The sequence below is a fragment of the Castor canadensis genome, chromosome 2 (genome assembly GCF_047511655.1).
Source record: "Castor canadensis chromosome 2, mCasCan1.hap1v2, whole genome shotgun sequence".
Classification (NCBI taxonomy): domain Eukaryota; kingdom Metazoa; phylum Chordata; class Mammalia; order Rodentia; family Castoridae; genus Castor; species Castor canadensis.
This window is the reverse complement of record NC_133387.1, coordinates 684,278-710,744: the sequence shown is the minus strand read 5'-3', so window position 1 is coordinate 710,744 and position 26,467 is coordinate 684,278. Positions and strand designations below refer to the sequence as shown.

The 26,467-nt window shown below is 46.6% G+C and overlaps 1 protein-coding gene across 1 annotated transcript in view; it reads right to left on the bottom strand.

The window, feature by feature from the left end:
• Nucleotides 1-26,467, bottom strand: part of Ptprn2 (protein tyrosine phosphatase receptor type N2) — a 711,256-nt gene that overhangs the window by 607,891 nt on the left and 76,898 nt on the right. The window contains exon 2 of the mRNA XM_074059905.1: nt 24,689-24,739. Coding sequence (XP_073916006.1) covers nt 24,689-24,739 — 51 coding nt within the window. The remainder of the gene's footprint in view (nt 1-24,688; nt 24,740-26,467) is intronic.

Sequence of the window (26,467 nt, the reverse complement as noted above, 5' to 3'; positions counted from 1 at the left end):
AGAAATGTGCACTAAGTCTGTCTTCTCTAGAACCTGGCCCTCAAATTGCCTGCTTGGGTTTACTACCTGGATGAAAAAAGACATGGGCTGGACACAGTTGTAATCACATCACAGCGCCGCCACAAAGACTGGTTTCTGGCTCTACAATTCTAGAGAAAAACCAAAAACTCAGGGCTGCAGAATTGAGGGAGTGGCAGAGGGTGGCAGAGGTAGGGCACACAGGCAAGTTGTAAACAGTCAGATCAAGGGGGCGGGTCTCTGGCTTGGGCATATGTCCACATATCTCCTTCCTCCAAAACCAGTTCACATGAAAGCTGCTACTAATGAAAGTGGGGTTCTCTCTCTCTGGGACCCCTGTACACCTAACAGCCGCAGGTGACTTTGCCCCACTCACTGACAGGGCAGGTTGATGGAGCACCTTCCAGAGCCTGGCACTCTGAAGGCAGTGGGGAGAGAAGAAGGATGTCTTTCCACTTCTGTATGTCTGTCTCAGTGTCTCTGATACCACCAGGGAGGTGTCTGAGTCAGGAAGAGACTGCTCACCTGACACCCACCATCACAGCAACACAGGGAGCCACCATGCTGACATGACAGAGACCCTCCTCTTCTGCCATCTGCCCTACCTCTGACTGGATCCACATGACGTGATGCTCCGTGCCTCACTCACTTCACTCTGCTCTGTGTTAGTAAGACTGACCCAGGGCACCACACTGTGGTTTGTTCTACATTCCCATTGTATGAAATTCAAATAGTTACTTCATCTCTTCTCCACGGAGGTGCTGGGGCCTCTTCCAGACTGGAAGGTTGTGAACAGTGCTACTCACAAATTTCCCTGTGGCATCTCCTAACGCATGCCTGCATTTCTGTCTGGTGGGCACTGAGGCCTGAAATGTCAGGGACAGGATCCACACATCACATACTTGTTGGCACATGAACACTGTCCCTATAGGTGCGAGAGTTCTTGGCACCTCCTCATCAGCAACACCTGCAACTAGTAGTCCTGTGTTCACCCATACGGTAGGCAACTCATTGAGTTCATGCGGCTTTGATTCGCATTCCTTTGACTTCATAATTAGGTTGAGCACCACTTAGCATCTTTCTCAGTCATTTGAATTTTCTCCTTAGAAGTTTCTATACAAACGTATGGCAAATGTTCTCTTGGGGGTCTTCTTCTTAATGATTTTCTGTGGTTCTGTACATTTTAGTTTGTTAAGTGTTAAGAATGGTTTCTCCCATCCTGTTGTCTGTCTTTCAATTCTCTATAGTGTCTTTCTCATTTAGAAGTATTCTTGATATTAGTGTACTCAAAATTATCATTTTCTTTTGATTAGAGCTTTCTGTGCCCTGTTCCCAAATCTTCCTCTACCTGGAGGGCATGAAAATTGCTGTGTTCTCACCTAAAGTTTATGAGGAGAGGAGCTGATCATTCTGAAAGAAATCAGGTTTTTCTGATGTGGGCTCCAGCTGTTCTGCACCTCCCTTTCCTTGCTCACCGATCTTGGGTCTTCCACTGTCGGCACACACACCTGTGTACATCCTCAGGATGGGTGACACTGGAGGGACACTTAGGAGGTTTCTGTGTTTTCTCTGACAATGTTTCAAAGAATCGTTTCACATTTGATTCTCCAACATATGCTTTAATGTAGTCACCATGTAACTTCTGAGGACTGGGACAGCTGAGTTAAAAGTGTGTGAATTTAAATTTTCCTAGATATTGGGTTTCGTTCTTGCTTAAAAAATTAATTCCCTATCAAAATTATTAAAAATTCCCCCCGAGTTTTCTTCTAGTACTTGTAAAATTCCATTACATTTTCAAGTCTTTGAGCCATATGGACTTTATTTTGGGGGAAGAAGCCTGGGAGGGATCCAGCTATATATTTTCCAAATGTCTGGCCACTTGTCCCCAAATCTCTACAGAATAACATATCTTTTCCCCACTGATTTAAAATGCCATCATTACCATACACCAAATCCCCATATGCATTAGGGTCTATTTCTGGGCTTTCTATTCTTTCCATCAATCTGTCTGTCTCTCCCCACGCTGGTTTGACTGTGCCCCCACTGTGAGGCACTCAATGCATGCAGCCTGCTCCTGCACACAACTTCTCTTAACTTTTCTCTTGAGTCTTAGGCTTATTTTTCAACATGGACTTCAGTTTGTTTAATTTCAAAAGAAATGTTAATACTGGATTGTGATCACTTGACATGCAGGCCCATCAGAGAAAAGCAGACATCTTCCAAAAATTGTGCCTTTCTATGTGGAATTCATGTCCTTCCAGCCACTCCAGTTCTTTCATACCTGCCCTGAGGGTGGCAGACATGGTGCTAAAGATGGCTCCTCACGTGCTGTCCACCCTTGTCCATCAAGATCAAACCATCTATCCAAACAACTTCTTTTAGCACGTGTTCAGTCTGGCCAGCTAACAATCCATCCTCTCAATTTTCTTGATGGCTTGTAAATGTCATTATTTCACTTCAGTTTCAGAAAGACAGCTTTTTCTGGGTATAGAATTTTGCTTCAGCACTCCATTGTTTTCTGGCTGCTGCCATCTCTCTTGAGGTCAGCTGTCAACTTGCATACAAAACCATCCCCAAAACTCAGTGGATTGAACCACAGTCATGCGAGTCTGTAAGAAAGCTAAGGTCCATGGACATGGGACCCCCAGGACCCCTCCTCCTGTGGACAGAAAATGTTAGAGGAGCTAGAGTTGGGCAGGCACCCCTCATACCTGCTACTTCGTCCTCATCCTAGTGGGCAAGGTGAGAAGCACACAGACTCACAACAGACAGGGAAGGAGCTTCATCCACTACAGCAAGGACACAGACACACACAGGCATGGAAAAGTGGGGCCAACTGTGAGTCTTCCATACTGTCTTACTTTTGTTCCTTTAGGCTATGTGTCTTTTCTGGGTTTTTGGCTTTTTTCCCCAGTAATTTCACTGTAGTATTCCAGGTTTATTTCCTGGTTCTCAGGATTCACAGTACTTCCTGAATATTTGGTGACTTTCATATATTTTGGATACCTGCCCATCTTCATCCTTTCCAGTGTTGCTCCTGTCCGTTCCATTTCCCCTTTCCTTTGTGAACTTCTTCACACATTCAGGCCCTCTTATGTCCCAGGTGTCTCTTTTTCCCATCCTTCCTTCTCTCTATGCTTCTGTGGATCTGTTCTTTGAGTCACTTCCTGTTCACTAATCTTCCCCAGTGTACATCTAACCTGCTGTCAGAACCACCAATTGCAGCCCCAAATTCAGGTAGAGTACTTTCAGTACTAGAATTTTCCTATGGTTCTTTTCATAGATTGTCTTTTCAGAGACCTTTTCATAGAAGGTCTCTGAAATTCTTCCTTACATAGCTCCTGTTGGAATGTACTGATCACCATTATTCTATTGTTATTATTCTGATGACATTGTTCTAATGTCTTATGTCTATATCTGATATCATATTCCTCTGCCCTCTTTCTCTCAATACTACCACTCAACAGATGCAGTAATATTTCAATTGTTGAATGGTATCCATGAAAGATGGAAGAAGTTCCAGCTAACATCTTAACCCGTAAAGGACCTGTCCTCAGCCTCTGGAAGCCAGAGGCATGGGAGCAGATCCTCTATGTCTAGTCATGGACTGAGCTGATCTGAGATGGGCTTGTCCCTTCTCACCTCCCATTGTATACTCATGGCCTTTCAGGATCCCATTAAGAAGCCAAGGGTATCCAATGGTGTTCAAGGGGTCCCTGGATGGTATTTGTATATCCCCACCACTCAGCCATGGCTGATGCTTTGCTCACACACTGGTGAGAGCCATAAAAGGAAACACAGCTCCCTGCTCTGTCCTCTGCGCCTTCAAGATCTGAGTTCCTCAGGCACTGTTCTTCCTGGAGCTCTGAACTCATTTCTCAAAATGGGTTTTTCTAAGTTCAGAAAGCCCATGTACATATATATGGCTGGCTGTTCAGTGCACTTAACAGTAGCCACAAAGGCCAGTCTGGAAGTGGTGGTTGAGTCTGTGTGCATCAGCAGTGCTCCTCACTGCTCAGATGCAGGTGGTTGATGGATGCAGTTGAATGCATTAAATGCACTGATCACCTCCAATACATCGGCCCATGTCAAGGATGAACATGAGACTTCACTGCCCTACAAAAGGAAACAAACACAAACAACTCCCACCACCATACACCAACACACTGGAAATGTCTTCACAGGAGAGCCATAGAAATGAGGGTCCATCCACAAGGCACATTTTCCTGGGGAGGAGCCAGGGAAGAGTCACAGGACAGTCACATCCATACAAAGTGATAAAAACTTGGCAACTCTTGCCTACGACCTGCTTCCTCTTTCTACTCCCCCACCTATCCCGGAATCCTGGGCCTGTACCCTCCTCCTCAGTCCCAGTGGGAAGGAGAGTGTTTTCATCTGGTATTGAGCTGTGTACACCCACCCGGCATCCTTGGGGAAATGTTCTCGAATCCCAGTGCCAACCAGTGCCTGGTACTGACACCAACAAGTTCAACAAAGGTCTCCTCAAAAATTGGTCATGAATGAGTAAGGGGATTGTTCCAGGCAGTAACGGGGGATTGTGATTTCCATACTAATTATTGCGTCCCAAACTCTTTATCCTCTTTTACATTGTGGAAGAGCATGAAATTCATGGGGAAATATTTATTCCATAATTTAAGGAGAGAATTATAATGAAAACACATTTATAAATGCATAAAACTCATCCAAGTATAGGAAAAAATCTAGAAAAAGGTCATAAATGACAGCAATTGTGTCAGATGATAAAACCATGGATCACTTTTCTTCTGCTTCTCTGCACCTTCCAAACTTCCTCTAACAAAGAGCCTTACTTTTAGAATGGAGAAAAGTAAATAAAACTTCCATGAAATGCTGTGTTCTAGGAGAGATGTGAGCTCCAGAGGCAGATGACTTCCCCTAACAACCAGGACAGGACTCTCATCCCAGCCTACTGGTCCATGCCACCCTCCTAGGGGCTTCCTTCTCCTGAGCACAGAGGGTCACTAGGCATCCAGCTGTCTGGAGATGGAGGCTCTGTGAGTCAACAAGAATAGTGATGAAGTTTGCTGAGAACATCTGGTTCTGCCCATGGGGGAAGTCCAGGTATGGACCAGTTTCCTTCCCCAATTACACTTAGCCAAGCATACTCTGATAAAAAGAAAGGCTTCATCCACTTCTAGCCAGTAAAGATGGCTAAATACACACAAGGACAGAAAGTCACTCCAGGAGTAGTTCTGAGAACAGATTCTAAAACAGCTCTGCTTGGGCTTGTATTCCTTATGCAAAATCTGGACCAATGACCCCAGGTGTGTTCTCAAGTACCAACTTACAGATGGACAACTCTGAGCTGCCCATAACTACATGTGAGACCCAGGAAATCAAAGGATGAGCTTAAGGTTGGGTTCTGGGTCCCTTGAGGCAAATCCACACACAGCTTAGCTTGTCTGAAAAAATATCAATGATCAGAATTACTGAGAATGAGTGTACCATCTGGAGAGTGTTCTTTATTTTATACCACACTAGTGACTGCCATCATGTTCATTTTGGCAGTGTTTGAACTTAGAATTACATAAAAGGTCCTAGAGGTCAGTAGTTTCATGTTTTTCCAACCATTTGAACCACATGTTCTGTTTGAGAACTGTAAAGCCCAGTCCAAATGGAGATGCTGACATGGTCAGTCTAGAATAGGGTATGGATCTCTACAGTTTTCAAAGGTCCCTCAGTGGCTCCAGCCATCTGGACAACACTGACTAGACCGTGTACTTCAACACACAAGTACAGAACCAGAGATTCAAGAGGTCAAATGGGCCCATAATCCCCTAATTCCATCTTTCCCCATTTTCTCCTTTCTGTCCCGCTGTCCTGATCAGTACCATTGTCATCATCACCATCATTATAACCATCATGTCATCATCACCAACATGACTGTTGTCATAGCATAACTACCACCACTACCACCATCACATCATCATCAACACCATCAGCACACCATCATCACCACCATCATCACCACCACCATCATCACACCATCATCACACCACCACACCATCATCACACCACCACACCATCATCACACCATCATCACACCACACCATCATCACACCATCACCACCACCACCATCATCACACCATCACCACCACCACCATCATCACACCATCACCACCACCACCATCATCACACCATCATCACCACCATCATCACACCATCATCACCACCATCATCACACCATCATCACCACCACCATCATCATCACACCATCACCACCATCATCACACCATCACCACCACCACCATCATCACACCATCATCACCACCATCATCACACCATCATCACCACCATCATCACACCATCATCACCACCACACCATCATCACACCATCACCACCATCATCACACCATCACCACCACCACCATCATCACACCATCATCACCACCACCATCATCACACCATCACCACCACCACCATCATCACACCATCACCACCACCACCATCATCACACCATCACCATCACCACCATCATCACACCATCATCACACCACCATCATCACACCACCACACCATCATCACACCATCATCACACCACACCATCACCACCACCACCATCATCACACCATCATCACCACCATCATCACACCATCATCACCACCATCATTACACTATCAGCACACCATCAGCCCAGTTGCTACATCATTTAGTAAATTTTACCAGTGTCCTGGCTTCTGTGCTAAACACTTTATTCTCATTATCACAGACTTTCAAATAAATGGTGTTACCCCCATTTTAGAAAAAAGGAAGTTGAGGGTCAGAAATTTTAAGTAACTTGCTTAGAATAGCACAGCTGGTTATAGAGACAGTAGCTCAGATTATAAACTTGGAGCCAAGATGCCCAGGTACAAATCCCAATTACCTCACTAACTAGATGTGACTGTGAGCAGCTCCTAAAACAACCCAGGCCTCCTCTCCCATTATATGAAGACACCAAGAGTGCCCATGATGTAGAGTTTCGTGGCACTACCTCCCCACTGAGGCCTGTACCGATGCATCACCATTTCCTCCTCTTTCTTGAGCCTGTCTTGATTCTCAAGTAGCCTATCTAGGATGCAACAGGAGTTCTGTGGTGCAAATAAAATAATGCATATGAAATGTCTTCTCGATGGTGAGATACTACATAGGGTTAGCAATAATTTGTAACATTTTTAGTCTTTCTATGTCTTTAGGTAATATCCTTAATAATACAACATAGACTACTGTCAATTAGGCGAGGGTTATTTACCTACGAAAATTTTGCATTGCAATTTGCAAATTCTTAAATGGTAAAGTACTCATTTGCATTGATTTGCATGCCCACAGAGAAATGTCTTCCATACTAATGATGTTCTTGCTAACAAACCGTAGAAGTAATAATGAGGAGCCTGAATTTCCTCCCCATACCTTTGGCATTGTTGCACAAAGCACAGCTGGCATTTCAGTGCACATATCATGGAACTTTTAGGATTAGGAGGTTTTGTATAGATCGTCTGGATCCATGGTTCTTGGTTCTGCTGACCTCAGGGAGCTTACAAAAAGAAGAAAAGAAGGAAAAGAAAAAGGAATGCCTGGGACCCACACTCTGGCGATTCCAATCCACCCACAGCAGTGGGGCCAGGGCATCTTGTTTTTAAAAGCTTCCAGGTGTTTCTAATGGTAAGCCAACCCCCCCCCACCTTGTTTTACAGGTGAGAAATATGACCTTTCACTTTGATGAAAAAGTGACTTCAATAGAGGTCAGGCAAACAGCTGGAAGCAGTCCCCAGAAGACCGCAGGTTTCCTGACTTCCACTCCACCGTGCTGGGACCCCAAAGATCATGACCATGTAGCATCTATCCAGGCACACCCACTCACACACACACCAGGTGGGTCAGTGGCACTGGATTTGCAGATTAATAAAATGAGCACATTATCCCACAATGAACAGCCCCAAAAGTGTCTAACATTTGGGTCTAGTCACTGTGTGTTTCTTTTGAAAGAATGAACAATGTGAATTGCTAAGCACATTCTGCATAGAGAAACTTCCCCAACCCTCCCAAAACAAATACGGACAATCGAAAAGTCACCTAGGTCCCCAAAAAGGCCAAAGAGCAAAGGGAAAATTTAGCCAAAGAAAAGGAATTGGGAACCGGGATTTTTACTGCCGTCATCACAATGGTGTCTGAGAAAAGAAAGTATAAGAATTTCATTTGAACATAGGCTATAATAAAATATGGTTATATCATTTTATTTCAACATCCAGAAGCATAACATAAAATCTGTTTTGTCTTGCTGAAGAATGAAGACTGGTCATCAGGATGAACCACTAGGAACTGATCGGTACATATTTTTCTAGTGACTCCATGAGCCTAGTAGCTCATGGATATGCTACTTTTCATTTGTTCAGTTTCTTTTTTTTTTAATTTCTTCATCTGTCCAAAGTGTTAGGTAATCTGGTAGGTGCCTAACACAAGCTCTGCCCTTCTCCTCTTCTCAAAATTCAGCAGCCACCCTCCCCACTCTCCATCCCAAACTCACACAAGGATGTTCACAGCCGCCTTGCTTACAGCAGCCAAACAGTAGAAACAACCAGCATATAAACAGAATGCAAAGTGCAATACATTCAGGGCCAGCTGTAGTGGCACACACCTATAATCCCAGCTATGTGAGAGACACAGGTAGGAGGACTGCTGTCAGAGGCTGGCCCTACGCAAAAAACATGAGACCCTATCTGAAAAATAACCAAAGCAAAAAGGGCTGAGACCATGACTCAAGAGGTAGAGCACCTGCCTAGCAAGCATGAGGCCCTGTGTTCAAACCCCAGTGGCACCAAACAAATGCAGTACACTCATCAATGGAACACTACTTAGCAACCAAAAGGGACAAGTGTGCCAAGGAGAGGTAAGGGTGAGAGAGGGTCTGGCAGAAGGACAATGTCACTTACGGGGTGAAAACAAACTCAACACACCCCACAGAATGCAAACACTGAAATACACATGCTCACGCCTCTGTCTCCACAGATCCTAACAGATCACATACAATTCCAAGGAATGGGGTAGAAGGTATCTTGGTGGATGAGGTGGGTCACTTCAGTCCCCGTGGGGCTCCCAGCACTACAAACGTACCGAGGACACTGTGCACCTTTGTGGAAAGGACTATAGTACCCAGACTCTGTTAGAATGGAGCCCAAAAGACTAAAAAATCTCAGGTCCTTATTGGTCTCAATGAGTCCTCGTTTGGACTGTGGCCTGGGGACACTCCTATGTGAATGCATCCATTGATCTTGGGCAATTTCAATCCAATTGCCACGTTACACTGTTCAGAAAATTAACTACCTTAGCTGTCCTGACTTCTATGTGACCAGCCTCCACCCAGGGGAAGGGCCAGAGAAAGCCTGGGGAGCTAGGAGCTACTGCAGAAGTTTGAAAGCACTTTATGTTCAAGGCAGTTGTGTTTTTCTCCCTTTCTCTCCAAAGAATCCCCTTTCAGAGGATCGGTTTTATTTAATAAAAATCAAGCTTTTCTTTTCCTTCCTAAGTGGAGGAAAGTCCTACCCAGCCCCCAGCACCTGGAGTCAGTGGGAAGCTGAGGAAGGGCTTGTCCAAGACAGGACAAGGTCCACACGCAGGGGCCAGGTCTTTTCTCCACAGACAAGCAGGTCTCTAGTCTCAAGGCAGCTCTCTCTTCTTTCTCCTCCCTCCTCTCTCCTCTCTCCTAATAGCAACACCCACCAGGCATGCTGGCTGTCTGATCTCCAATAGGGCCTTACCTCATGTAGCATGACTGGGTTTCCAGTCTCTGGGATTTCTTCCAATTCTGAGAGCAAGTTGCAAACCCTGTTAACACAAGTGATTTCAAGACAAACGAATGGGCAAGGGGTGTGGGAGAAATCCTCCATAAGTGCCTTTTCTCTAATTTCTGAATGTATAAGCAACCAAGAGCACTCTGCAAATGGGTGGATACTTTAGCCACAGGGTTTCTCTCAGCTTTAAGTGTGCAGTGACTTGATTTATTCTCTCTGTTGAAAAATCACTTTCAGAGCAAAAAGATGACACCTGGCAGTCACAAGGTAACCCAGCTTGCTCAGCTCACATTTCCAGCCCCAGTGTTGGTTCTTGCAAACATGGCACATATGCAATTATTCTTCAGGTAAACACTCATGTAGCCCATAAATAACCATTTCCTCTCTTTGCTAGCATCACAACAAATTCACAAGAGACAAGTAAAGGTCCTACATCAAATGTATCTTAAATATAGAAAATGGAGAGCCACCGAGAATTCCATAGCCTTTGAGAAACAGCAGTAGTAAGTCCAATTGAAGGAAGAGCAGGACGACCCTGGACCAGCTGTGGGTCTAGGTGGGATTGTGCCTGGGTGTCACAGTTAAGAGATCAAGTTCGCCATCTGAGCCCAAGAGCTAAATAAGGATGAGAATGCCTGCCAGGATGGCTCAGGGTACTGCAGAATCTAAGCAGATAATAAACAGGATAACCCTATGCAAATGTACAGTTCACATCCTCTGGTCACCACAGCACATGTTGGGTTTTGATTCAGCTCAATAACAGCACAGGAGTTCTGAGGCCCAGGCCACATGGTGGTGGGTTCCAGCTTAAACCTAACTAAACTCTCATCACGCAACCTCAGGCTGTGAATCCAGAGTGGGTGCAGCAAGAATGTCGCGCCACCTGAACCACCCATCCTTCAGTGGACTCCCAACAGCAGACCCCACACCTTTGGGAATGGTGCTTCAAAACTGGCTTCGCACAGATGTCCCACAGATGGGAACCATACATCTGAGACACCAAGGCTAGTCACAGCATGTGCTGAGCCCGAGAGCTAACTGTCCACACCTCCTCTTAGCCCCAGCTGCAGTGGAAATCAGCCACGGGAGAGCACTGTCACCTCCAGAATGGCTATGATTCCCTGCAGAGAGCCAGCTGTCACACACTGACCCATACTCCACCAGTGAGACCCCTAAGTCTGGATGGACTCGGCTTCAGGCACCCACATACCCAAAGGAAAATGTTAAAAATAGTCCTTAGTGTGTGAGTTTAATTTAATATTCTGCTTTAATAGTACAGATTTTGTGTGCGTCTCAAATGGTATGCCAATGGTACACGATATTCATCCAATCTCGTGGTCATGGCTGAAAATATCCACAGCTCCATGATCCCAGAACCCATTTCCTCCAATCCTGTTAGCAAAATGAACCAAAATTACATCAGGACTAGAGGATTTGTCTAATATTGTAGTGAGCTTAGACTCAGAATCCAACTGAGAAGAAGCAGCTGTAAAAATATTTAAAACCTGGCGTCCTTCCTGCAGTAAGTCCACTGAGTTCCCTGAACAGCCCATCCCCTGAGGAGCTGTTTCAGCTGGGGGTGGGTCCGTGGTGGTGAGGCCATGGCTGAGCCAGGCACCCACAAACACACCAGCATCACATCTTCCCACCCCACAGACTGAGAAGACTGCAGAGGAGAGACCACGTGTACACTGCTGGCCTCTCCCTCCTCCATAATTGATTACAATCTCCATGGTAACTAGACTCCAGGAAAGAAGGAGGAAGTTTACTGACTCCCTGGCAGTGGCTGCTTCATAACTGCAAGAATTCAGCCCCCAGACATGGGTCCCAAGAAGGATATCCTCACAGGCTCAGGAAGTCTAAGCAGTCTTAGACTTAAAGCTCCATTAAAGCTCCAAACAGGCAGGAATCAAAAGCTCACTCCTGTAATCCTAGCTGCTCAGGAGGCAAAGATCAGGAGGATCGCAGTTTGAAGCCAACCCCAGCAAATCATCCACGAGCTCCTACCTCAAAAAACCCCATCAGAATGGATGGAGTGGCTCAAGGAGTAGACCCTGAGTTCAAACCTAAATACCACAAAAAAGAGAAAAAAGAAAGCTCCAACCATGAATTTGAAAGGCAGTGGAGACCATCCAAGTGCCTAACAGTTGACAATGATACATGTAATTTATCATTTATAGATTGGCTATAAACATCTTAAAAATTAAATGTTTTAGGCATCTGAAAAACATAAAACATTTGCGAAGCAAAAATTGTCCTGTATAAACCTTAGCTATTGCCATTTCGTGGCTCTGATACCATCCAATTTGCTTTATTTCTTATACCCAGTCCCCTGACACCCCTTGAAACAGAATGTCCCTTCTCATCTACCTCAGTGATATCCAGGTATACATCCAGATCCAATGTTTAGAAGATCAAACAGAAATAGATGTGAATAAATCAGATCAGACTCAGGCAGAGGGAGGCCAGGGCAGGGATGAAGCCAACAATACCCCTAGGATGTGGGCACCAGCCCTGATTGCCTGTGCAAGACCTCACAGGGCACCAGCCCTGCTCACCTGTTGTGCAGGACCCCAGAGACTACCCACTACCACTGGTCATTCATCACAGCAAACCAAAACAGAGATGGAAGAGGCACAGAGAGCTCTGCCATTGTCAAGTTTAGAATTTGCACCTTCACAGAAAAGCTAATTCAACTCCCAGACTCAGTAGATGGCAGGCTTTAGACCCCAGGCCCTTTAGAAAGTGTTGTCCACAGCTGGTACTTGGAGAAAACCTGTCCCCAGGGAAACACCAAACCTCCCTGGTTTGAGGTACGCCATGGGAAATATGCAACTGGATTTCCTCATCTTCTCGTGTTCGAAGCTGAAGATTGGACAGCATTAAATTAATATACGGTAAACTGGTGTAGAGACCAGAGATAAAGGGACAAGTGCTACTTCAAGGGTTTGTTGTAGTAGACACCTGCTGACAGGTCACACCCAGCATGAACCTGGAACAGGGAACACCTCTGCAGCACCAACGGCCCCGCAGGAAGAGGAGCTACAGGAGCATTGGTCCTTCCAAGGTGGAGTTGGTGACAGTCTCCCTCAGCAGGTGACAACTATCCCAGAGAAGTCAGGAAAGCAGGACTGTGTATAGTTTTAGGGGAAGCTCAAGTCCCTTGACTGGAGAAAGCATTTCAGCAGAACACGGCAGGGAGAGGCTGGGCAAGCCCAGAGCTTCCAGCTAGCTGTTGAAACAATAATAGTAATGAGGACGGCAACAGTGATGCATGGTGGAATTTCAGCCGGCCCCCACCTGCCCTTGGAATGGGCCCTTTTGAGATCCCCAGGGCAGAGTTGATGAGGCAGGTGGGGACTCACATGGACAGTTTCTCAAACTTGTCATGCTGAAGGTCAGACAGGCTGTAAGACACACTTCTTACATGGTCCCATGTGGCAGGCAGGCAGGGCTCAGGCCATACAGTTTCCAGACAAGTTCCCCGAGGTGCAGCCATGGATATCCCTTCAGAGCACAGCTCTGCAAAGGGCCATGAGGAGGCCTGGGTTTGCTTGGTCTTAGGCCACATGGTGCTCTGTTCTCCCTGTACTAGGATGGCTCCTGTATGTGTTCCAGTCCACTTCACAGAAACAGCCCACTCTTCTATTTGTGACCATAGATGAGACAGAAAACCTCTGATTCAGTTTGGCCCCAGATTAGCAATCCAACAGAGACCCAGGAAAATTACTACCACCCAGCCTCACTAAACAAAGCAACTTTCTGCAAAAAGCTCTAGGGAATGTACACCCTGCCTTCTACTTCCAGAAGACAGTCTCTATGGCAACTGGACTACAGGAAAAAGAAGGGACTTCTTCTAGGTTCTTGTCACCCCCTTCTGCCCCTTCTATACTCCTGGACACACCACCCCCAGGACTGGTCACCTGATTTCTGGGACACACCTCGCCCAGGTCTGGTTTCACCATTCCGGACTTCATGCACTTTCTCAGGATTCCCAGGACTTCTTGTTGCTCTGTTTATTCTCACCCCTCCCTAAAACCTCCTCCTTTCTCAGGGACTTGGGGTCAAGATCAATCCGAAAATCCAAGCTAAGTACACATTTACATGGAGTAAATGCACTGATTACCACCATGCACTGATTCCACAGTGAGAATTTCAGTATAGTCTAAGAGAGTGTGGTTACGTAGTCTAATGGAAAGCTTGTCTACACTGTGCAGACAACACCCCACTTAGGGGAGAACACAAGTTCCAGGGCAGCACACGGAGGCTCTGAAACCTACCCATATCACCTCTCGTACGAGTATTTCTCTCACCATTCATTTAGAACAGCAAACACTATTTCTCCAGCATTCATCATTTTAGCTACAAAGCCATACCAGACAGTACCAAATTATCACTGACACAGCAGTGCTGACACAAAAAAATGCATATTTCTCTGCCTCCAGCACACAATCCATTTTTTAAAACACAACCAACTGCCAGCCCAGAACTCCTGAAGGATTGACTGGCATCTCCATGAAGATTCACAGGACAGATGGTAGAGGAAAGTGCCACACAGAGAGAGCCATGCCGGGCGCTGTCACTGGGCTGTGCAGCCTGGTGGGTGCTGGTGAGCGTGATCCTGATAATACAGTGAAGCTAGAAAGAAGCATAAAACATGCCACTCTGAAATGACAGCCTCCTCAGCTGGGTGCTGTCAACTAGCCAAGGAAGAGCAGAAGGGGGATGGCAATCTGGCTACATTCTCCTGCTTCTCCTCCACCCCAACAGGAGAAAAGCCTTGACAAATGAGGTGGACTCAGAATCTCCAGAGCCGGGCTTCCTTCTGGAATGTGTGTGTGTGGTTCAAACTGAGCTGAAGCCATGTAACTCACCTCAGTCATTAATGTGAAGACTCAGAACTGTAGCACCTTCCTGTTATACCTGTTAGCTTCACATGGTTTAACTCAGTAATTAATTTGCATCCCTTTTTAGGTTTGATTAATTGAAATTTGAGAGTGAGGAGATTCCCAGGGATGCAAGGGATGGAATCTTACATCTCACAGCTGAGGTCCTTGGGCACCTGCTACCACTGCCCTGGAACAGGACATAGAGGCAGGGCCCTGCCCACAGGGCAGCTGTGGACAATGAAGCAAACATGACCAAGGCTGTTAGACCACTTTGCATATCAGCTGCTAGATCTTCATTAAGCTTCATTACAGCATATATAAATGCCTGACACAGTCTGCTCATTGCACAGAAATCAGTCTGCCAGGGCACCCAGCAGACAGGAAAGGCCACACTACCTCCGGTGTGGAGTGAGAGTTCTAGGTTATTTCCAAATCACTAACTTTGAATGATAATATAAACATATACTTTAAGCAATACATGATAAACCTATGAGAACAGCAGATAAACACAACAATGACTGACACCGTCCTTTACAAAATCAGACTTTGCCGCCATTTCCTATCAGTGATAGAATGCAGAACAGGTGCCCAAGAAGCTGACGCAAAAGAAAGTGCTGAATTCTCTATTAAGGCAATAACCAAACAAAAATCTTTGAAATCCCAGTAATTTACCTTTTGCATTAAGCTATACCCTCCGCATATTTCAGGAGGGGCAGAGCCTACCATTCACACCAGTCTTGCAGTTGGGTAGGTCCCTGCACAGGCTGTAGGAGAGCCAAGGCAAGGAACTGAGAGCACAGCAGAGACATTCCCAGGTTGCTCTGTTCAGTTCCCAACCCACCATGCACACAACTTTGCCCATCTGTGGCCAGGGGCAAGGGAAGCCCCTGAAAATGGAGAAGGGGTGCAGGCAGCCAATAGGACACAGGCAAGTAGGTGGGATGCAGGGCCAAAAGGGCACCAGCACCCAGGCTAGGACTCTGGCCTGGGGCTCAGGTGGAAGCAACCTGTCTCTGCCTGAGATGTTCACAGACATCAGCTCCCTCAAGAGCCTGCCTGGTGCTGCCTCTGGATTTCCAAACCTGCGCTAGGACTTCACTCGAATCAGCGAGAACTCTGCCTCAGGCATGAAAAGCTGGACCAAGCCTCAGGATGTCTGAACTGCTGGGTCTCAGCCCAACTGTGGGTAGTTAACCTGGAAGGTGGACAGTCCCAGATGCTTTCCTGGCGGCTTGCTGACAGCCCAGAGGTGACCATGACTGTCAGACTGTCCTGAATATTTGTCTGCAGCTGAAAGCAAACAGCAAGGAAGGAAAGAAACCAGGACTTCCTGACCCACCTCCCACTTGTTCACCACACAGGAGCTGCAGAGTTCTCCAGGCTGTCTCACCTCCAGCCCTCTCAGTAGGTGGGGGGCAGAGACTGTGGTCACTATGGAACACAGTGACCATGTGCAAGCATGGCTCATCCAAGGCTGTGAGAGTGCGGCCAGGACCCAGGCCTGCCTTCTAGCCTGCAGGCTGATTCCCAGGAGTAACATAAGGAGAGGAAGGCCATTGGCCCCCAGCTGCCCACTCAGCACACACCTGGTGTCCTGTCTCAGGTGCCTCATCTGTGTGTGGGGTTAATTGGCAACAGCACGCACATTGCACAGTGTTCTGAGACTGTGTTAGAATACACAAAGTGCTTGGCACAATGCCGGCACACAAGCACTGTCACTACCACTACTATCGTCATTATTAATTCACTGGTTACACTCTTGAAACAATGTCACAGCTTGTTGACTAACATAAAGGAGGTGTTAAATGTTGCCATTAATCAGTGTCATCAGTTCCTCTTCACATCTGTCTTTTGGACTCATTTATTCCCGTGCTTTGCTCTACAACATGAGCTAGCTCCTGTGCTGAGGTCCTGGAGCTATATATGCTGCCTGGTTGAGGAGATGCCTGTAAGTGCTGTGAGGTACACTGGGCCCAGAGAGAGCCCCCGACCTGGTGTCACCCTGCCCTGTGCCACAGTGCTGCCCTCCCTCTCTAGGTGTCTGCTGCTACAAGTACCAAGCATGCTGACTAGTCCTGACTGAGTAGAGGTCAGTACTGACTGATCTTTCTCTGATTCAAGCAGTATCCCAGGCCACTCACTATTAGCTGCACCATTAACTAGTGTCCAGTTGCTTAAGGACCTCATAGGACCAGAGATCCTAACTGTCTTGAGAGCCTAATGTTCTTACAAGCCTGCTCCTGCCCACACTGGCTCACTCACTACCCACAAAGGGAGAGCAGTGGGCCGCCCTGAGCATCCTCAGGGGAGGGGCACAGGCAGGGGAGTAGCACAGGTAGCGGGGGAACACAGGTAGAGAAGGGGGCACAAAAAAGTGTGAGGAAGAGGTAGGGAGGGGTACAGGTAGAAGAGGAGGAGCAGAGAGGAGTGAGTGGGGCACAGGTAGGGGAGGGGCATAGATTGGATGGGAACACAGGTAGGATGGGGATGCAGGGAGAGGAGGAGTGTGGGTGTGAGAGAAGCCTGCTCCTATCTCACTCACCTCTGCCTGTGCCACTAAGCAGGGCTGCAGATGTGAGATGCTGGGGGTGGCAGAATGGAGGTACACAGTCCCAGTCCAACACCAGGCAGGCCAGATGTGAACAGTGGCACTTAACTTTTCTAGATCACAGCTTCCTTACCTTGAGATTGTGAGCAAAATACTTATTTAATAAGCTTAAGTCCAGCACTGTGGTGCTGAATGTCACTGTTTTCTGGGGGGAAGGAGAGGGACAAGTGGGAGTAGTGAAAGTGAGAGGAGAGGGTGAAGGGGGTTGAATATGATCGATCAACTTCATACGCATGTGTGAAAACAAGAGTAATGAAACCCATGAAAGCTGTTTTTGAAGGGTTGATAAGGGGATAAGAAAGAGTAAATGGGGGTGAATTTGATCAACGTACATTACATGCATGTGTGGAAATATCACAACGAAACTCCTTTGTGCAATTAATATATGCCAATAAAAAGAGAGAAAAAAGAACTGCCACATAATTCAGCAAATCCCACTCCTGAGTAAGACCCAAAGAAATGACATCAGTGCGTCAAGAGAAACCTGCATCCCCATGTTTACTGCAGCACCGTTCACATAACCAAGAAATGGAATCAGCCTAGGTGCCCAACACATTTTTTTAAAAGTGGCATATGCATAGTGGAATACTATACAGTCATACAAAGAATGAAATCCTCCTACTTGTGACAACATGGATGGAAATGGAAATCATGATTTGTTTAGTGAAGTAAGCCAGGTGCAGGAAGACAAATGCCACATGATCTCACTCATGTGTGGAGTTAAAAGAAAACATGAATCCATGAAGGTTGAAAATAGAATAGTGCTTACCAGAGGCTGGGGAGAGGGGGCGGCAGGAGCTGGGGGGCAGGGAAGGTTGATGAACAGGTGCTATAGGGAGCATGAGGTTCTGGTGTGCTTTTGCCCAGGAGGATGACTATGGATGATGATATGTACTGTATATTCCACAAAGGTAAAAAAGCGTTTTTGAAAAACTTCACCACACAGACAAAACCAGTGTGGCACATGTGAGTCCCCAGAGGGCAGTGGATGTGGCTACGAGCCCCCAACAAATAGCAGCTGTCATTGCTGGTGCAAACCTAACCACGTTCCAAACATACACCTATCAGCAGATGGAGCCAGCCTCACCCCTCCCTCCTGTCTTCTTTTCTTTCTAAAGCTTTCTTGAGGTCTGAAGGATGCAGATCAAATAAATACTTTTGCCGGAAGTCTTCAAAACACTATTTTCTTATCATTTTCATGTTTATCAACCACAAGCTGGGCCTGTCGACTGCTTGTGTGATTCAGTGGGTTACCCAGCACGCTGTGGCAAATTTGATAAACACAGCTATTCTGTTTTATTGCACTGGAAAAAATAGAACAATAAGAAATTTTAATTTGACAACTGGAAAACTGTGAGAAAGCACAGTTGGCCTGAAAAAGAGATTAGGTAGCAGCAATAAAATCCACACTATATGAATCACGAACTCTGGGGAGCTTGGAAAAGGCGAGAAACCTGGAAATTCTGAGACCATGGGGCTGAGAGTTGGTGTGGTGGCCACACCCAGGCCTGGTTCCTACTGGTCTATGCAATTGGGGTGCCTAGCAGACAGGACTGGGCCCCAATCCAGAGTGTAGCCCTTAAAGTAGGCTCCCTTTAAGGAGCTCTTTAAAGTGTAAGGACCCCTCCATTGCTGCTTTGGCACAGCTGAGGAGGTTGTAAAAGCAGCACTGTGGCCTTACTGAATTACTAGCTCTTGTCAGGGGTCTAGAGTCCAAGGAGGTGGGGTGTGGTAAGCATTCGTCTTCAGGAATTGAACTCACTGCTTTAGGAGACTGGGTGAAGGGGGAAAGACAGCAACCTTCTGAGAGGCACGTTGTCAGATGTGGATGCCTTTGATATTCACAAATGACTCACTCATAAGCTTTTCTTGGGCAATTTCGAAACAAACTCTTGGGAAGAAACATGCAAAAGTCATGCTGACATGGTTCAGGGCACACTCCCCCAAAACCTGACACCATGGCATTTGAGCAAAAGCAGGCCGTAGAAATGTGAATTCCCTGAGTTCTCCCCGAAGCAGTCATAGGACCCTCTTCCAGCAGTGGCCTCCCTGTACCCTTTTCTCTGAGCACACAGACCTATGGAGCCCTCACCTCAGCTCACAACCAATAGCTCAGACTCTCTGTCCTGCAGTCACATTTGTCTCATTGGATCTTCATTTCTGAAGGCACTGGAGTCACATAAAATTCTTACTAAACAAACACGCATGCTTTTCTCTTGTTCATCTGGTTTGGTATAGGGTCTCAGCCATGAACTGGGTAATGAGAGAAATCCTTCTCCCCTAGGCCATGCAAAGCCATGGTCCTGGCTGTCTCTGGTGGTGTAAAATGATGATTCATTCATTCTTCCATCACTTTGCTCAGTAGAGAATTTCCCAAGGTCCCCACTGAGTGCTGCAAGGTCAACCACATGGCATCAAACACAAATGTGACATGTGGATTTCAAGCCCTTTACTCTCGGGAAGACACAGGACTTTCAGTGCCTGCATGGCATGGGCCCAGGAACAGCTGCTTTCTTTAAAAAGTCATTCTTGAAAGCAGAGTGCCCACTGGTCTGGTTTTGTGCCCAGATGGTGGAACTAAGCATTTTTAACCATTTTGTTTTGTTTTGAACATCCTGGGAAGGAACACATTGTGTGGGGTCTGAGCAGAAACTCCTTTAAAGAAATACAATTCTCCTGTGACACTCTTGGTACTCAAGTCTCTTTAGTTATTTCTTAGTTTTCTCTTTCCTCTCACTGAAATGTAATTCACATACCACACAATTTGCTCCTTCCCCTTTAAGTATAGGATTCATTGGTATTAGGTGTACCCAGAGTTCTACAGCCATCACCAGGGTCCATCTTAGCACATCTCATCACCATAGAAAGAAGCCCGCACCCTCAGTGTCCCACACTCTCTCCCCTGGTGGCCTCTGGAAGCCATCAGCGTGATTTCTGTCACTAGGAGCCTCTTCCAGACACTTCATATACACGGAGCTCTGCAACAGGAGACTTTTATGCATAGCTCTTTCACTCAGCATGGCTTGTGGTTCCACTGTGTTGTAGCATGGTCAGTGCTTCCTTCCTTTCCGAGGCCTGATATGTTTCACGGTAAGAGAATCCCAGTTCTTGGTGACTTTCCGAACCTACTCAGTGGAGAAGGAATTAGGAAGACAGTGTCACTGTCGGAAACTCAGTGCATGCTGCCCACCCTCTGCCCCCATGGGAGGAGGACAGCTTTGTAGAAAACATCATGCTCACGGTAAGAAAAGAATCTGCCCAATAAGCTGTTGCTTTTGGTACCACTAGTGATGTCTTGGGAGGGGTTCCCCTGCTGTCACCCCAGAGCAAAGGCCAGGTCCCATACAACAGCCTGCAGATCCAGTTACCGTGGGTGCTGACTTTGGGCTCAGCCTTGACCACTGTGCCAGAGCCAGCAGGTTGAGAGCTATGTCATCATTCTCCACCACTGTCTCCCTCCAGAAGGAACCTGACCTGTTGTTCTTGCTCAGTTGGTGTCCACAGGTCCACATTCTGCATGGGATATGGTTGTTCTAGTGGACAAAAAGCCCAGGCCACCCCTGTGTGACCCTCATGCACCCCAGGTCCTTTTCTGTTCTTGAATGTTTGTCTTTAGGAATCAAAGCTCAAACTTTTGGGTTCATTTAGATGCCTCCTCCCTACTCCTCTTCTCTTAATGGAGACATGCTATTGGAGACTTTGAAAAACAGAGAAATATGAGAAAAATAACAGCCACTACCCAGAGACAATGATGCACAGTTTGATGTATGTCTTTGGGCCTTTTCCTGTTCATGTCTCTGCATAGCTGGCATCGTATCAAACATACAGTTTTTCCTCTTACATTCTACTACCTGCACTCTCTGATGTTATTCACAACTTTTTGTACACTTCCTTGTCTGCCTAGTATTTGAATCACTACTATAAGCAAAAAAGAGCATCTTTGTGTTTTTAATATTAGGTTCACTGTTTTTTAAGTTAATATAAATATCACTACAAAGGATAGGTCTGTGCTTGGAGTTCCCTTGGCACTGTGGCTCAAGGATTATTTTCTTAAAATGTATTCCTACAAATTGGGTCACAGGGGCAGGACCTGTGCAGCTTAGGAGGACCCTGACCCCTTGGCAAACTGAATTCCATAGTCACTTTATGACACCTCCCACCAGCAGTGTTTGTAAACTAGACTCTTGTGCATGGCACAAGCATGATCTTTTTAAATCTTTGCAAATTTGCTTTCCTTTTTCCCTTGTACGTGGAGCAGCTGATTATTATACCATGGAGTTTCTTTTTAGGACAAACTATCCATTTCTGGATGTGTACCATTTAGAGATATATTGCAGCAAATCCACTTAAACACTTTTTTTAAAAATTGCTTTTCCACACTTAGGCTTCCTCTGTGACTATATCTAAGCTCTCTTTTTACAACCTGTTCCAGGATGATGTGTTCACATTATCTTAAGATATACATTTGGAATACTTACAGCTTTTTTCTAATGGCCAAATTATTTCAGAGTCTACTTTTTTCCTTTCTTTGATCTGTGGTATGTTTTGGCTTGTGTATGAAGTGTCCCAAAAGGTTCATGTGTTGAAGGCTTAGTCCCCAGCTGGTGGATCCAATCATTGACAGGTGACTGGAGGGCTGGGGGCATGGCATGCATGCCTGCGTGCTCAAGGCTCTAAGATGGGAGGTGGCAGAAACTAGGAGGGGGGAGGAAGGAGGTCTCTGGTGCATGCCTTTGAAGAGCACATCTTGTCCCGACTTCTCCCATGCTTCCTGGCTGCCATGAAATGAGTGGCTTTACTCTGCCACACCCTCTCCTCCATGATGCTCTGCCACACCTCAGGCCAAAAGCAAAGGAGCCAGCTGAACTAAAGCCCCTGCAACTATGAGTCAAAATAAATCTTTCCTCCTGAAGTAATTCTGTCACAGCAATGAAACCTACCATCCTGGCCATTTTAAGTGTAAAGTTTAGTGGCTTTAAGATATTCATACTGTACAGTCACCACCACCATCCACCCATCTCCTGAACTTTCTAGTTAACAGCTGCTCACCCTCTCTGCCCCTGCCTCCCACTATCCCACCTTCTGCCTCTATAAATATAACCACTATGGGAACCTACAAAAGTAAATCACATAGTACATTTGTCTTTCTGTGACTGGCATATTTCACTTAGCATAATATACTCAAGATTCATCCATGTTGCACAAGTCAGAATTTCCTTCCTTCTAAGGGTGACATTCCATTGTATGGGTGGACCACATTTTGATATTGTGAGCAACGCTGCAATGGTCATAGGTGTGCAAGTATCCCTTTGAGTCCTTGCTTTCAATCCTTTGGAGCATCTACCAAGTGAGACTGCAGAATTGTATGTAGTATGTTTAGCTTTTTGAGAAGGAGCTATATTTCCACAGTTCTGCACCACTTTATATTCCCACTAATTTCCCCAGACCCTTGCCAACACTGGTTTTCTGCTTTTTTAAATAATAACCATCCTAAAAGGTGTGAATTGGTAAGTACATTTACCTTTTGACTTTATAAAATATCTCACTCCATCCAAGCACTTTTATTTTGTTAATAACAAAGAATGTTGAGCTTTTGAGAACATATAAAAGCTAATAAAATTACATATTTCTGCTTGTATCCCAAGAAAAGGGAGAGGGGGAATAAAAGAGACCCCATATCTGATTGCAGAACATTCTGGACTCCACTCCATGGCCTTCCCCATGGCTGCTGTGAATGTCCTCACTGTGGCTGCCTGGCAACACCTTTCTGCCTCACCAGCTGTCAGGCTGAATTTACAATCACCATGACAACCATAAATCCAGGCCAGTAGCAGCAGGATGCAATATTTCTGATTATTCTCCACAGTTACCAGAAACACAGAGGTTTATAGGATTGTGTGGTCTGTTTGCTACTTTGTACACCTTAAGTGAACTAGAAAATGTTTCCATTATTTTTTGTTTCTATAAATCAAGGCCTGAATATTATATTTACATTTGAATTCCTTTTTCCCAAAGAATTCTAAGCTATTGTTTTAACATAATGTTAGTATAATTCCATGCTAGGGAGACAAGTTGAGATACAGAAGAAAAAAATCTAATGCCTATGGTGCACTATCCAGACCTGTTTTCTGTTGAGGGGATGGAAACAGTTATGGCTTTTACTCAGTACACCTCTAATTCGATTAAACACACATACAGTTGCCTCTTTATCATCGGAACTTGTTGAGTACAGGTGGGTATCTTCAGTCTAAATCTTTATAATGCTGCCTTCAAGTAACAGCAGCCCAAGGTACCTTCCAAGGACTGCAGAGCTGGGCTGCATGATGAGAAGCAGCTGCTCTGGTCCCCAGCCCTGGGGTCTCATGCAGCTTCACTTGTACACGTCCTCTAATCTGGAAGTTTGTTGCATTCTACATGAAATCTCCCCCCAAAATCAGAGCACTCCAGACTGTTAACTGCATGTTCTCTATGTTCCCAGCATCAATTCCTGCTCTATCCCAGCGAGTTCATGAGCTGCCGGGACAGACAGACAGGCAGTTCTTCCAGCCCTAAAATTTCCAGTCTAGGCCCCAGGGCTGGTCCCACCTTGCGATGCAGGAGCACCTTGGTTTCTCCTTTCAACTCCCAAGTGGCACACACATGTAGCTCTGCATTTGTGCCCAGGGAAGAGCTTGCGTAGACCTGATGAAATGGGCCTTGCCCAGCAAAGAGCCCCAGGGCTGGTCCCAAGGCCAGCACCTCCTCTGTAAAGAAGGAAGCCCACAGTCACTTGTGGCTATGTAGGAACTTGGGTGAGTATGAAGGGCACTTATGCCAGGCTGTAATCAGCAGCAGGCAAAATCTGGGCAGGGATAAAATTCCCTCGCTGTTACCTAAAACAGATACCAATGGGCAAAGGCCTGTCTGTGCCTGTGGGCAATGAGCCCTGCCTGTAAACATGGGACACAAAGAAAGGTGAAAACTTCCCACTGGGGAAGGTGGGGAAAGGGCAGTCAGAACTGGTACCAAGGAACACAGTGCACACACCCCTTCTAGTGTGTCCTGTACAGAACTCTCTCACCACTACCACAACCCCAAAACACTTTCATTTCTCACTGCAAAGCTTCTCGAGAAAAGCCTCAAATACTGAGCAGATTATGACACACAATATACATCTGTGGTCCACTTCCACTAGTTTTCCACTTTCTGCCATTCACACAACATCCAGAGACATTCCAGTCCTGCAGTGCTCTTCAGAGCACCAAACCCAATACCCCTCCCCAGGCCTGAAAGACGCCCTTCTGCTGCCCCACTGGGTGGATGTGGAGTGGTGCCTTGCAGGAGAGGCAGACCCAGACCACAGCAGCTTTACCAGGGTCTCACTTACCATTTACACAAGCTTCTGAAGATCCACAAAGACCATCCTCAAACAGGCAGCCTGGACAGGAAAGACAGAGAAGAGAAAGAGTCAGAGACAGGGAGAAGACTGGTAGCTCTTGGCTGTGCACCTGCCAGCCGTTGAGGCTCAGGAGGCAGATGCAGACCCCAAGGCAGACTCCTCAGGTGGGCTGGAGTTGTTGCTGGCTGAGTCTAAAGTCAGAACATTACACCCCTGTGTACACTGGCAACGTCTCTCCATCAGGAGGATGCTCCGTGTGTCCACCCCTTCCAAGCAGCAGTGGAGACAGGACAAGTCATGAGCCTGGCCATCTACACAGTTGCCCCTGGCCTTACAGCACAGCCAAGTTGTCCAACTGGACCGGGCTCCCAGGGCTTTTGGCTGAGCTTAAAGTCAGCACCATCACAAGAAAGAAGCACACATGTGGTGTTAGAAGTCGGCTGGGACCTCTGGGTCCTTCCCATAAACATTACATGTCCAATACTACCATACATGGAGGGATGGACAGCTAGCATCTGCCACCAACGACTCTAAGAGAAGTAGGGAGGGGATTCCAAGATGGTGGCTAGAGGGAGGAAGCAGAAAGCGAGCCTCCTATAGTGAAATCTTGGAGAGACACTGGAGACACACTTTGCAGGCAAAATCACCCAGAAGAGGCAAAACTTTGACCCCTCCACATCTCCAGCCGGTGCAGAGAATCTCCACTTCACGTTAAACGGAGAAACTAGGAGGGCCCCCAGGCCGCCAGTCACCCGCGCCCAGACAGCTTGGGAAGACGCTGACAAGATGAGCTTCGCAGTACCGCGGTTCTCCCACAGACAACCCTGGGCCAGAGCAGCATAGCCCCCTGGACAGACTGACCTCCACCCGGGGAAAAAAGAGAAACTGAGTAATAAGCAATAAGAACAAATAAGACACATGGGAAAGAAGGTGGGGCACACTGAGCAACAAAGATTGGGGGAAGGGAATCCTTCCCGGGACTGTAAATAAACAAGCCAGGCAGGCAGGAGAGGCTCTGGCGGGAGCGGGGGCACGCACCCAGCAACCAGGAGCGGGAAAGCTTGTGAGAGCGATGGAGGGAGGAAAACTCCACAGGAGAGGGGGAAAGACCCACTTCCCACGTGAGCTATAAACAAACATGGCAGCTGGCAGGAGCAGCAGCACTGCCCAGTAATCAGGAGCAGGAAAGCTTGTGAAAGTGGTGGTGGGAGGGAAACTGCACAGGAGAGGGGGGAAGACCCACTTCCCACATGAGCTGTAAGTAAACACGCAGGCCTGAGAAAGCAGGTGCAGTGTCAACTTTCCCAATGCTTGGAAAGGGGAAAGCTTGTAGCAGAGGCTCCCGCACAGGAGAACTCTGAACACACAAAGCCTGCGGGGCCAGGTGAGTGCTAAGCTCACCCCTGAGATCTGCATAAATAACACCTCCAGCAATAGCAGGCTGACAGCAGCAGGCAGGCAAGCCACAGCCGCAGATAGCCATTCACAGACCTGTCTCCAGACTCTTTTTTTTCTCTCGCCCTACCTTTGATGAGAGAACAACCGAATTACACCTGCATGCTGAAAAACTTACTGAAACTGCATTGCATTTGAACTTGGGACACTTGGTGGGGTTTGTGTGTGTGTGTGTGTGTGTGTGTGTGTCTGTGTAGTTTTGTTCTACTTTATGTGTCCCCTTTGATGAGACAACTACAGAACATCATCTGAGGCACCATCTCCAGGATTGCAGACTGAGACGGACACCCAAATAATTAAGACTGAAACTTT